Here is a 13,764-nt window from a genome sequence, read left to right on the forward strand (position 1 = left end):
GCAAAGTCTACACAGAAAGGCCCAAGCTGGCCAGCGGGTTCAGACCCAGAACAATCTTGCTGTAAGGCAACAGTGTTCATGAATGCACCACCATGCCGCTCTACTGTTAATATATTTTAAATGAAATGTTAACGCTCTTTAATAAATCACCTAATTACCTGGCAATAACTGGGACTGGACGATAGATAACAACTGAAACAATGGTATAACCGAACTCATGACCCATTTCATTACCCAAGCTACACGATGTTTGATGCTAATCTCTGCTGATGGAAACTATAGTAGCATATCCACAGAGTGTCCATTAGCATGTTCTGGACATCTTTCACATGCCTGGGAGTCTAGCCATACAGTACATGTGTATTGTGCCTGTGCTGTAGCAGCCTATGCAGCATGTCTGGGAGTATGGCCGTGACTGGAGTTATATATAGCCACATAGCAAATAGCAGTTCCTGACTCGCTCACTAACACCCTTGGGATCTAATGACATAGCCGGGGGGTTATGCTTCATACTGGCTAAAAACCTCACTCTGGCAAGTCACAGTAGTCAGTCACACCAGGAGGAGGAGGACTGGCTGGAGAAAAATCAACGACTGCTAAATACAGTGTAGACTGAGAGGGCAGGGGTACGTTTTCCAATCTGCTGCTGAGGGGACAAAATGTCCAAGAGGAGCATCTTCCATCCGTTTCCCTTCCCAGCTTAGATGTTTCATCTTTTTTTTTTTGTTGTTGTTTTGACATTTCCTTTCCCACCCACTGAATCGCCAAATCTCGATTGCGATTTGACAGAGAGAAGAGAAATCACGGTCCTCCTCTTCATTGACATCTCCACAGATAAAGAAACCCCGCCTGCAGCGTCCCCATGGCAGGGACAGGCAAGCAGCAGGAGAAGAATGGGCCAAATGCCATCTCCTCATCAAAGTACGCTCAAGATTCTTGCTGAGGTCTCACACAAGCCTTGAGCAGCGTCCGGGCCCAGCCTACATTGTGACACATTTGGGTGATGTGTTTTACCTTGGGGCGGCTGGACATTGTGCCGAACCAGCTGCTCGGGCACACACAGCTACATCCACAGTCCTCTGAGGGGGAGATTTGCTGTCTCTCTGTATACGTGAGACTGAGATCAACTGTATGTGTTGAGCAAGTAGCTGGCTCTTCTTATTAGTCTTCTACCGGGGCACTGCCTCAGAAGTTGTTTATATCTGTCTGTTACAATCAGGAAATAAGTCTTGTTTATCTAATGTGCAGCAACAACTTGATTGCTGACTTTTTCATGTGAAGATATGCAACCTGCTGATGCCTTGCTAATTGGAAAAGTCAATCAAATGCATGGCTTAAACGTAAAAAATCACACACCAACTTCCTGTAGGCTAAGAAGTATCTCTAATGCTGACTATATATATCTATGGTGAAAGCTTTCAAGTATAAAGAATTTCGCTATTCTCCTTGACAAGCAGCCATACTTTAGCTGTATGCTCGCAAAGGCTGTCGAAAGGTTTTAAATCAATTCAATGAATGCCAAGAGGGCAGGCTCACTAGTGTTTGGACGATATAGTCAATAAGGCAATATGCCAAGCAATACTGTTGGATTATGAATTTTATACATTTGTAATTTCTTTGTACCAATGTGTTATTTCTAGGTTTCTGTTAAATGTAATTTACACAGACAGAAAAGACTTGAGTCGCTTTGAGAAAGACGGGCATCCCTCAACTACACTTAACTGCAGCTGTTCTGCTTTCACGCAACAGCTGCTGTTCTGATTGTCATGCAATATGCCGTGCATCACATAATCACCTGTATTGTTATTGCAGACAATGTGCTATAATAGGGCTGTATATTATAGTTCCTACCCCTTAGGTGTGCTCATTTAATGAAAGCCACGCCAGACGAAGGCCCTCGCCGGTCCCAGTGGCAAAAGGCATCGAATTAAGAATTACAGAAACATGCAACTCAATGAATGCAAATAAAAAACACAACTAGGCAAATTACCCTATTGACCAACTGCAAATAATGGCGTGCTGAGCTGTGGTGTGGTGTACAAGGGGCCAAATTTGATTTAGCCCGCTGTTAGTGCTCCTGAATATGTGCTGGAGTGCAATGTGCCTCTTACGTAATTAGCCTCCTGTGCAAAATTTGATTTGTTTGGGTTAATCAACGTGTAATTACCCTCCTGCAGCAAAGATGAAATGTGCTTGAATGATCTCGGATGCAGTTGAATTACAGGAACATCCTCTTAAATTTCACTTTGATAGGACAAAGTGTAAGTTCAATGCAATATTTTAACATGGGTGTTCTAGTCCAGCACACCACTTTGCAATGTCACTTCCATCTGTGCTCTCATCACCCCCCCCTCCCCATCCCTCCCTCCCTCTCTGGCTTTTCCTCCATGTGACTACTCTGCCACTGTGACAGGGACCATTCTGTCTGTCGGCCAGACGAGCCAGCGTGCCTTCTATAGTTGACTGGACCTGTAGGCGAGCATCACTCATATCCACACCAATTCTTAAACAAGAGGAAGAAAGAAAGGAAACTGTTTGATAGAAACTTGTATCCGCAACAGTCTCTTAAGCCAGGGAGCTGAGGTGACCTTCTCAGGTTTCATTTCAGCTGGTCTTTTTTTTTTTCTCTCTCTCCCTCCTTCCCAGAACAAGTGAGTAATTAGAGCAGAAACATTTCCCCACACATCCGGGCTGTCAGCGTGCAGAGCTGCTTTTGTGTCCGTCTGTCTGTATGCAGGCAGGCTTCACTAAAACTGTTGTTACAGCAAACATTACTGCTGTCATCTTACAGTCGCTGCTCTGGTTAAATACTTATGTGCGAGCAACATCTGAAGACCCAGCGCTTGTCACACATGCGCTAAGATTATCCATGTTGTCATGAGTAGTGACTCAGATTATTATGACTGTCGTTTCAGAGAATGTGGTCACCATGTATTAGTGATGATGTAAAGCACTCCTACTGTATCTCCTTATCCTCAGGGAGTCATTTCACTTACAAACATGAGCACCAGGCAGAGCAGTGATCCTCAAGCTAATAGGTATTAATCCCTGAGGATTTTAAAAAAGGTGCCTGCCTGCATGTGTTGTGTTCAGGGCACACATGGATGTTCCCTGTGACCTGCCTTCAGTCAACGCCTACCTTTCATTTCCATCAGTCTAGGCTGTCATTGTACACTAAGAAGCCTACATCTCTGCCTGCCTGGTGTGCCAAATATAGTCTCACAGATATGAGCATAAACACTAAAGCCTGATAACTGTGTTTAGATAACACTCACTTATTCTTTTGACTTTTTCTAGAAATAAACCTATCCTCTCTCCAGGGTGATGCATCTTTCTGACCTGATTAAACAGTCAACTGTAAGCGCCAATGGGATCCGTTAGCTATATGAAAAATATTAAACATAAGTTATAAGATAGGGTGTGTTTAAGTGTGAAAAGGGCATAAATGATATAGCGATTATTTATTTGTTATTTCACCTTTAGCTATAGGCTGACCAAGCTTATAGTTTACCCATCCTCTCTGTGCCATTACAGCAGCGTACATAGTAAATGCTTTTGACGGTGCGGCACAAAAAGTGATAGAAAACAGAGGTCGAGCGTCGCCAAAAATCTAAAAACATCCCCAAAGTTATGACGAAATAAAAGGCAAAAGACTTCTCCGCTCTCGCGCGTCAGTCATCCACACAACGCCCATCTCCATCGAGGGGAAATTAGAAAGAGACACAAGATGAGGAAAGAGCAGTTTCCCCTTTTTGCCCTTACCGTCGAAGACCTTGAAACGACGACGGCCACGACATCCTGGATTTCTTCAGCCCGGGTCGGTGCCCCGTGTCCACTGCGTAAGTCCGGTCCATGTTCCTCGGGTTGAGGTATCTCTCGGTGTCCGAAAAGCCTCTTTGTCTCACGCGGTCGTTCTTGCGCACTACCAGCGCGTGGTGGAGCGGAGAGAGCGCTGCCTGGTTCTGCTGCCTCCACAGATGTTTGGGCGCCTTCGCACTCACGCCGGTTCCGCCGCCGCCGGCCAGAGACGCCGTCCCCACTTTTCCGCAGGCAGGGTCCATCCTCCTCGCCACGTTGGTTTTAAAATATTTTGTAAAAGAAATAAACACTTTAGGGGCATTCAAAAGGAATAGGAGGTGATAGGAGGGGGGGTTCACAACACCCCGAGTTCAGGTGTTATTTTATATTAATAATAAGAAATAGCTCCAAAGGCAAAATTACAACCCTAGAAGTAATTAAGATAACTTTTTAGGTGGTTCTCTGTATGCTTCACGTCCAGTTTGTTTTGTTGAGCTCACGTGATGAGTTAAACTCCATCAACTTATCCTCACTGCCCTGCAGAAACACATTGGACGGAGCCAAAAATGAATCCATTTACGCATCACGAGGTAGACCTCTGTAACTGCGGTTTGGAAGGGGGAAGTGTCCCGGAGTGAGGCTACGAGAAAGAACTCAATAGAGTCTGGTTTCCAAGTGCTCTGCGCTTTCTCCGTACACGCCCATTTTTAAGCAAGGTGCTTGTGTTGCTGCTGCGGTACGAGATGTTCAGGACAGTCCACACAGGCGGATGCTCTTTCCACAATACCGTGCAAACTTCTGCAAACCCCCGCGGCTGTTGTTAACCTGACGCACGGTGTGCGTAAAACCATCCAGACATGACAACACTGTTCTCCCCTTCTCAAGTCCCGTGTAAGGGACAAGCGGCGACGGGATATAGGGAGCAGGATGATACATAAAACATGAGGGACCCACCCAAAGCACCTCCCCTGAAATCCTCCATGAGTGAAAAGCAGGAGGTGGGAGTGGGCAGAGAGCCAGGTGGCCAAATCATACGACAACACTGGAGCAGTTTTATTAGCCAATAGGTCAAATTAGATTTATCACAAAATGTGTTTATACTCAGAATTATATTGTATTTGTGACAGCAGCATTAAACACACTGCAGGTAAAATGCGCACACCTTGACCGTAATTAAATAAACCAAGGGTCAAAACAGGATCTGTGTCTGCGCCTGCGTTGTCCTTGGGTTACAGAGGAGTGCAAACATCCAGCCACCTTGTTAAACCTCTCCCTGCTCTCTTGTGTTTGTCATCATTTCCAGGGAGAGGGGACTTTCAGGGCAGACTGATTTCTTTCCCTTCCTCTCCCTACACTCCTCTTGCAGCTCAAGCCCATTACTCTGGAAGCTAACAGTGTGATGATTGCAATCTCTCCTGCTTTAAGTGCATGCGTCCCTTGCATGCACACATGAGCAGCACATGTGTGGACTTTGTGTTGGTCCACATTTATCTACTGAAGTTAATCGCACTCCCTGCAGGGATGCACTGATACAACAGCACAACTGAATGCTGCACACACTGAGAACTGACCCGAAACTTGTTTATGCATAAAATTTATTTTCCATTACTTTATTAAACTAAACTAGGTCATGGGAAAGATTGTATCCCACCATGCAGTGGGAGTCACCTTCACCAAACAATGTACTGGATGGGCCACATTTCACATTTGCACACCTTGCATATTTGTTTGCCACTGGACTTAACTTTGTAAACATCAGACATGTTGACATGTAAAGCTGTGAGTAGTCAATACAACATGAGCGCTTCAAACCATGAGGTGTTTTTAGTCAGCGTGATGAAATTACAGTATTAAGCTAAGTTATTAATTACTCGGCACCAGCTGCACTTTCTCGCTCTTATTTTTTATGCTTACTGAAGTTATTCTGCTGTTCTGTGCAATTTACCAAGAAAAGAAAAGATGTGTCATCATGTCGTAGCCTTGTTATATTTATCTTTTCAAAAATTGTAAATTTTATACCCAATGTCAAATTTTCCTTGTGGTATTGAAAATAGTATCCAATATCAATATTTTTCAAGGTATTGTATTAGAAATTCCAGCATCATAACAACACTAGCAACATGTTGATAGGTCAGTGAAGGTCACACGATTACACGTTTAAAAAAAGTAAAAGTAGCAAGATTCCTAGAGTTGGTTGAATCACAGTGGCTCCAAAGCTAATCCACAGCCCAGCACAGTTGCCTTAATTGGTGTTAACAAACTATAGATGTTATGTTGTAGCATCCAGGGGTCCGTTTCAGAAAGGAGGTTCAACAAACTCTGAGCCTAACCCTGAACTCTGAGTTGAGTAACTCTGAGATGGGAAACTCTGGGTTACGGGTTTCAGAACAGGTGATTTCAATCGGTTCAATCAACACAGAGTTTGTTCACTCTGAGTTACGCGCGTGCACCACGACTTTAAAAAGCCGTCATCAATGGCGCCCCAATACCACGATTCACCATGGCAACAAGCTACAAGAAAAGGTCTGCATTTTTTTACTCCTCTGGAGTTGTATATTTTAATGCGCTCATTCAGCAAATTTGAAGCTGTTTTCAGGAAGAGGAGTAACATGGTTGCAGCAGCAAAGGAACGGAAGTCGGTGTGGGAGGAAATTACTGCTCGAGTCAATGCGAAAGTTTAAATTTATTTTATACATTTATGCAATCACAATAATGTTAGGCTACAGATGCAAACAGGTGGAATGGTGTTAAAGCTGAAATGTAGTTCACTTAGATGCAATCCCACCTCATTATTTTTCAAGTGAAAATGGTCTAAAAACAAGTTACTTTTAGGTATGATTAGTTTTGACTAGAAATGAGACATTTTGACTAGAAATAAGACAAATATTCTTGGTATGATTTTGAGTTTTTGCAGTGTGATGCTGTCTGACATTTTGAGACAGTCAGTCTACCTGCACATTAATGCTGTGAATGGACTTCATATTCACATAGTCTCCTTCATTTTGTGAAGGAGCAATGATGGGAATGTGGGTTCCATCAATGCACCCTATCACACCGGGAAATCCTAAAAGAATCCCAGTCTGAGGTTGCAGCACCATGTCATTAACTGAACATGATTTATAATCATACATTTTAACTGATTTCTACATCATTCACCTGCAATCCTGTGGAACTCCTCCTTGATGACCCTCACAGGTTTATGTCCAGGGAACACAACATAAGAGTTTAATAGACGTTTCAGGGCTAGGGACACTTTTCTCACAGCTCTGCAGACAATGGCCTTACTGATATTTTCTGCATCTCCGATATTATACAGAAAACTCCCGTTTGCAAAAAAACGAAGAGCAACACAAAGAATCTGGGTAGATGAAAGTGCACGTCAACGGTTAGTGACGTTGGTTATGTCACGACGGATGAGGTTATGGATATAAATGATGGACTGTGATGTAAAACGGTAACATTCAAAAAGAAAATGTTCTGGAAATGATAATACGTCAATTCTGGGCCTGTGAATAATCTCCCGACGAATGCGTAACTCCCTCCTCAGTAACACTGCCTCTTCGTCCACAGGGTCCTCCAAGAACGGACATGCCATGGTCGAAAAAAACATTTAGAACTAGAACACACTTTAGGATTCAACTTTACCTTGAGGACAGATGATCAAACTCGCTGAAACCCGCGCGACACTAAACGAATGAATGAATGAATCACATTGCGTGTGTGGCGTAAGAGGGAGGAGACAGCTAGAAACTCGAGGTTCATTGAAAAAAACCTGCTCCCGACCAGGTTAGGTTCACAGAGTCAGTTGTCATAGTAACTGACACAGAGCTTCAGTTACCTCTCTTTCTGAAATGGGCTGGAGTTACTCCGCTTTCTCTGGTTTAAGTTACCTCCCTCTCTGAAACGGAAAACCCAGAGTTTCCCTCATTTCAGGGTTAACAGACTCAGAGTTTTCACTAAACCTGCTTTGTGAAACGGACCCCAGGTGAAGTAGCCCAGCTCACTTTAGGAGCCATGCACAACAGTTGACCCTTCACTAAGTCCCGCCCCCAGACGCAGACCGGCCAATCATAACGTAGCATCAGGCCGGCTCAGGCCAGGGTCCGACAACAACACAGCTATGCTCCATTGACTCTAATGCAATCATTTCGGATTTCCTTCATTTTCAGGCTGGTTTTGTGGATTTGGAGCTAAATGTTGTGCCTGGGGCACGTCGTGTATTAATGATACTCGTTACCTGGAGAGGTTGGAAAAAGATATACGTTTCTTCCCTGTTCCAAAACCAAAATCAAACCCTGAAAAGTGTAGGGTTAGCTAGCTAGCTACTGAAGATATAGCCTACTGAATGTATACACATGCTGCTTTTGCTTTTTAATGATTATAACAGTGAAACAAAGACCGACCCTGCTGTACAGGAACCAGTGAAGGGAAGCAGGGAAACTTTACTGATATTCAACCAGCTGTGTGTCATCGCAGTGTGCGCAGATGAATGTTGTTTGACTTCCCATGAGATCCCTGCCCATTTGGCAGCAGAGGTCCAGGTGCTGGCAGCAGCACGGGGGCAAAGCCAAACACCGTTCATCTGCACACACTGTGATGCCACACAGCTGGTTCAATATCGCTGAAGTTTCCCTTTATATTCATTGTCTTGTGTGGCGATCAGCAGTGATGTGGTGGTTCACTTTTACACTGTGATCTGTAGCCTGTAGTTCGTCTTTAGCTTCTCACTATCTTTGTCTTTTTAACCTGTTGTTGCTGCTGAGTCAGTTTGACATCCTGGATATATCCTTCAAACACAGACTGTAGACCCCTCTGTCTGCTTCTCTCTGGAATCACGCTTTCATTTTCCCCAAAAATAAGACAATATTTCTTCGGGGAGTGCAGTTAGTTACAGTGTGGGCTCCATGCATACTCCGACAGCTTGTTGGACCATTACAAATGGGTGGGGCTTAGCGAAAGGTCAATTTGCTATGTTAATTTTATTCTCATGTTTGTTTTCTTCCCTTCTTATGTTGAATTAGACTGTTAGAATGTTATTCTGGGATAATGGGATGATGACAGAGATAACTATTAGTACGGTCGATAATTAGTGATTCCACCTGATTGGGATCTGCACCAATACTTAATTAACCGAGCAGGTTATCAGCCGAACCAATTCACCTCACAGTAAGTAGTTTCTTAGTCACAATAACCTTTGATATCCCTTCCAGAATTAAAATTTGCACAAACCTAAGATTAGTAGGTGTATAAATGTCCCTACTTATAGTTAAGATATAATGTCTGGTTGCAGCCTCGTGTTCCCTTACACATAGAAGAATGAACCCAATCAGTTCCACACCATGAGCTGCACAGACTTTTAATTAAAAAAAGAAGCACTGGTATCGGATCAGTATCTGAAGTGTCTGAGTGTCTGAATTGGTATACAGAGAAAAAAGTGGGAATGTGTTTAATTTCTAATTGATCTCCAACATCATGTAAATGGAATTTTAATGTTTGGGAAATCAATGATAGTTTGTTTTGATCCAATATTGAGCCAATTTCTAATACAACTATTGATGCTTGTGCTGCCTTTGTCAGTATAAATTTATATTTTCACACTTTTTCACACATTAATAACATAATTAACATCTGTTGGTTTATTTGTTGATGTGTTGGTAATGAGCTGCTCATCTGTGTGCCTCGTCTGCAATGCAATTATAAAGTTACACTCTCTGATTGTACTTAAAAAGAAAAGCAATTACTGTACATGTAAACAGAACAAAACATGCGATTTAATGTTAAATCAGGCTCTCTTAGGACTTGCATCCACCAGGACACTCAATTTTTGTTTATATATGTTGAGGTGAGGCGCTGAGGGCTATAAATTATGTCAAATCTTTCCCTATAGATTAAACAAAAGCCGCCATACTAAGTGTTTGCTAGTCATTGAGGAGAGGCAAAGACACTGGTACAGTTTAATGGAACGAATCATTGTTCTGTATTCCCATTATGAGAGCATCTAATGGAAAGATAGTGCACTACTTTGTGCTACTTCTTGGCCCGTGCATTAATACAGCAGCCAGTCTCATTAAGCCGCATACAAAGTTAATGTCACTAAATTCACTCAAAAGTTGCATTTGGAGCATTTAGCATGGCACGTCTCCCGTCCTTAATGCTGTACAACTGTATATTTCTCCCTCACCACTGTGCTGAATTATAAATGAATCAAGCTTGAAGCAAAGTTAAGATGTATGGCCTTTGTTAAAATTCTCCCCTGTCGCCCATTTTTCTCTTGACAGTCAATTTATTCTTCAACCGTTCATAGTTGGCATGTTCTGGTATGAAAGCAGTCAATCTTGCCTGATGTGGTGTTAACATGATGGAACATGGCCGATGGTTTAATGGGAAGGCTTTTTGCAGTCAAAAGGCTGAATTGTGATAGATCAAAAAGGTTACATAATCAAAGCCCAAAATGTTTTGGAGCATATACGATAGGACAACAAACCACTTTGATTTCACAGCAGGTTGTGTTATGGTTTTGTTTTGTTTTGTTTTGGGTTGGTTTTTTTCTTCATGCTGCAGGTAATAGTTTCGAAAAGTAGCTTTTGAAGTTCTCCAAGAAAAAAGAGAAGACAAAAAAAATACCATGACATATTTGAAAATAGTCAATACAACCATGTGAAGTAGAGGAGACAGTGACAGGCCCGTATTGCCTTTGTCTCCCTTCAAATAACGCCCTTACAAATTGCCCAATCCTTATCCAGCCGATGCAACATGCTTTTCAAAGAGTGGTCAGCTGTAACCACTTGGGGATAGTTTGCCCTTCTCCAAAGTTCACATAAAAAGTTTGCTGACAATTACTCAGAGAGAATGGGCTGCCTCTACATTTAAGGCCTGTCACTTTTTGGTATTATCACAATGACTGCGAGTAAATTATTCAGCACTGACTATGTTTTTTTTTTTTATCATGGGCAGCAGTTCCTGTCAGTGGTACTGTAGATTTTAGGCATTTTTACACACAGATCCGGCAATAGGGCGGCCATAAGGACCCTTCATTACGCTGGCTTTGCTTTTTTTCATACAGAACCAAACAACAGCAGCATAATGCCACCCCAGTGTGTGATTTCAGATCGCAATGCCAGGATTCCAAAAGCAAAAAAAGCATGACAGGTATGATGTGTAACACAACAGCGTCAGCCTCTAGTGTGACATATAATACATGCATCGGGCAGCACTTTCTAAACAACAACAATGGCATGACTCGGCAATAACCATAATTTACTGCCCTTATAATATGGTGATCTCCTGCTTGGATGGTAAGGAGCTCCCAGACCTCATTGTCTCTGCAGTTTGCAGGATTCAGCTGTGATCTGCTACCATGGGCGGATAACAAAACAGTGGGCCCCTGGGCACAGATATGCAAAAAGCACCACCACCTCTGACTTAGGAGCTAGACTCACAGACTTTGAGGTTAGTTTTCGGTCATTTTAGCTTAGTTTCCACCAAACACATTCAATATGGTACCTTTGAAACCAAAAGTAACCCTTCAGAAATGATACCGAAACCCTAGGTCCACTTAACATATCCACCACAAACTGTACTCTTCCATGTGGGCGGGATTGTCACTCACTGATCCGTCCAGCACCCACTGTATTTCTTCCTTTATCAGTCTGCACCTCGTTTATCATCCACAGAACAAGGCTGCACGTGACATTCTCAGAACAAAATGGAACAGCCTGCAGTGAGAGTCTCTCTTGGTGCGATTTTTAAGAATAGTGGGTTTGTGTCCTTATAAGGCAAGCTCAGGGGTTTAGTGTTGCCGGAGCCCACAGGAACGACGCTCTGCAATGCTTATTTTTTATCCGAGTGGGAATTAGAATAAATTCAGTTTACATAATCCGGACGAAATTAATATACATTTTTAAAGGCTCGAAGATCCACTTATTACTAAAAAAGTACATGTCATCCAAGAGAGACAATAAAAACTAAAGTAATGGTCAAAGTTGTCACATTTAAATTTAAGGTGTGCTGATGGATTCATGTCGTCAACTCATGCATTGAGTAACATTACAAGTTAACGTTTCACCTTAAAAGTCGCCGGCAGGCAGCTCAATGAATGAAGTTTTTTTCTCTCAGTCTACAGCTGCTGCAAGAGGCAGCAAAAACATCCTTTCATTTTACAGTTATAGTTTACTAATGTATGTAAGACCACAAAACCAGCCACAGCTCAGCCCTGATCAAAGTGACCGTCCGCTATTGACCAATCAACGGACTGCAGTGTTCAAAGCTCCACCGTTTAGTACCAGATCTGTGTGCTAGGTACTCCAACAGAAGGTTAGTCAAAATTAGTGATGGTACGGAATGGTCCCACTGGTACCACCCACAACTTTTCACAGTGGAAACAGAAAAAAGCGCACCAAACGGAACTGTACAGTACTGCTCAGTGTCTTGTAGTTATTTTGTACCTCTTTGCAGTTGCTTTGCATCTTTTAGTTGTCTTTTGCACCCTTTGTGGTTATTTTGAGTCCTGTACCTGTTCATTTTAGTGACATATTGCAGGTGAAGGCCAGTGGCGCTCTTGACACTTTGGGCCACTGGGCCTGTTCTCGGTCGGTCTGTTCAGTAACTCATCCATGACTGCTACCAGCTGCTTCTTTGCGGTGGGTGGCACACATAATACATCGTCACCTGTCCCAGCTATGGTCCCATCCTGGTGACTGTCCCTTTAACACAGACGTCAATTCTGAGCTCTTACTACCTCCATCCCTGGCTTAAAAACTCTGCCTCCCCCCATTCCATGATCATACCTTTTATACAGAACAGCGATGTGGAATAATGGGGCAACATCCCACCTTGAACAGGCAGTGTATAAGGGACTATGCTGTAAGTGATGTAGATATGTGATACACCTAGCTACAGACAAAGATGTCATAAATAAAGACAAAACTAGACTGTATTTCCTGGAATCAACATGCTATTGATATTTTTTAAAGCAGAGGAAAGTATCTCAGCTCTGTTGTGCATCAGAGTCACCCTGAAAATTGCTCTGCCTGTGAAAATGTAATTTAGAGCTAAGTGACACTAGCTTTTCTTGTTTCCCTCTTAAGAAGTCCACAAGTCAATAACATTTTCTTCTTTAAAGTCTCCCCACAATGCCTTGTAACATATTCTCTAATTAAATCCCCCCCTAACAAGGCCTTATTAATAAGCTGTACCTCACTGCTTACTCCTCTATTGTTTATTCACTCTGTGAGACCTTACAGGTCCCATCATCCTCGGCACAGAGAGAGAAAAGGACGAGACAAGAGCATGTAAGGAAAAGCAGATGCATTTTTTGATGATGAGCCATTGAACAGTGTTACAGAGGTAGCATGATGCTGATGAGTGAGCTACAGAGCCTTTTTGAGCATAACATCACAGTCAAAGACAAGTCAGAGTGAACAGCCATGTGTTTCATGTACAACACTACACCAGGACAATGGGGACTTTCCACTGACTGATAGGTTTAACCACTGAGTTTATGCTATTCCACCTGTGTGGTCGGGTATATCCCTGGAATGTTTGCTGAGTTAAATTATGACTCCCCCGTTGGACCACTGTGTTTGATACAGAATGCTGTTTGTTATGTTTGTTTCTGTCTCCCCTCGGAGAATCAAGCTGGTTGGAGACTCGGTGTCTGTCTCTGCCAAACCTCATTTCATCTGAAACCGCTCTGATACATTCTCCAGCATTCTCTGGATAGGGTGTGATTCCTTTCTCAGCTGTCGTATGATCATGTTTTCCGAGCGTGAGAGGCTGTGAGTGCACACTAAAAGTAATACTGAGCATTTCTAATACATTTGCTTGTGCTTTTTCTGTGTCGTAAAGCTAAGTAGTTGCCATAACCTTTAAAACTGAAACTCTGAAGAGGAACTACACCCATTTTCGTATTGTCGAAGACAGTCTTGATATATCAGTAAACTCCCAACCAGATCCAAAAAGTAACGA

The 13,764-nt window shown here is 42.8% G+C and overlaps 1 protein-coding gene across 3 annotated transcripts in view; it reads right to left on the minus strand.

Moving 5' to 3' along the window:
• Positions 1-13,764, minus strand: part of pde4d (phosphodiesterase 4D, cAMP-specific) — a 255,572-nt gene that overhangs the window by 193,876 nt on the left and 47,932 nt on the right. Inside the window, exon 1 of one of the 3 annotated variants that reach the window (XM_050050735.1) lies at positions 3,763-4,061. The exons of the other annotated variants lie outside the window; for them this stretch is intronic. Within the exon in view, the coding sequence (XP_049906692.1) occupies positions 3,763-4,061 (299 nt within the window). Of the gene's footprint in view, positions 1-3,762; positions 4,062-13,764 lie in introns of those variants that run through there. 3 annotated transcript variants of the gene reach the window in all.

The sequence above is a fragment of the Epinephelus moara genome, chromosome 8 (assembly GCF_006386435.1).
Source record: "Epinephelus moara isolate mb chromosome 8, YSFRI_EMoa_1.0, whole genome shotgun sequence".
Lineage (NCBI taxonomy): Eukaryota > Metazoa > Chordata > Actinopteri > Perciformes > Serranidae > Epinephelus > Epinephelus moara.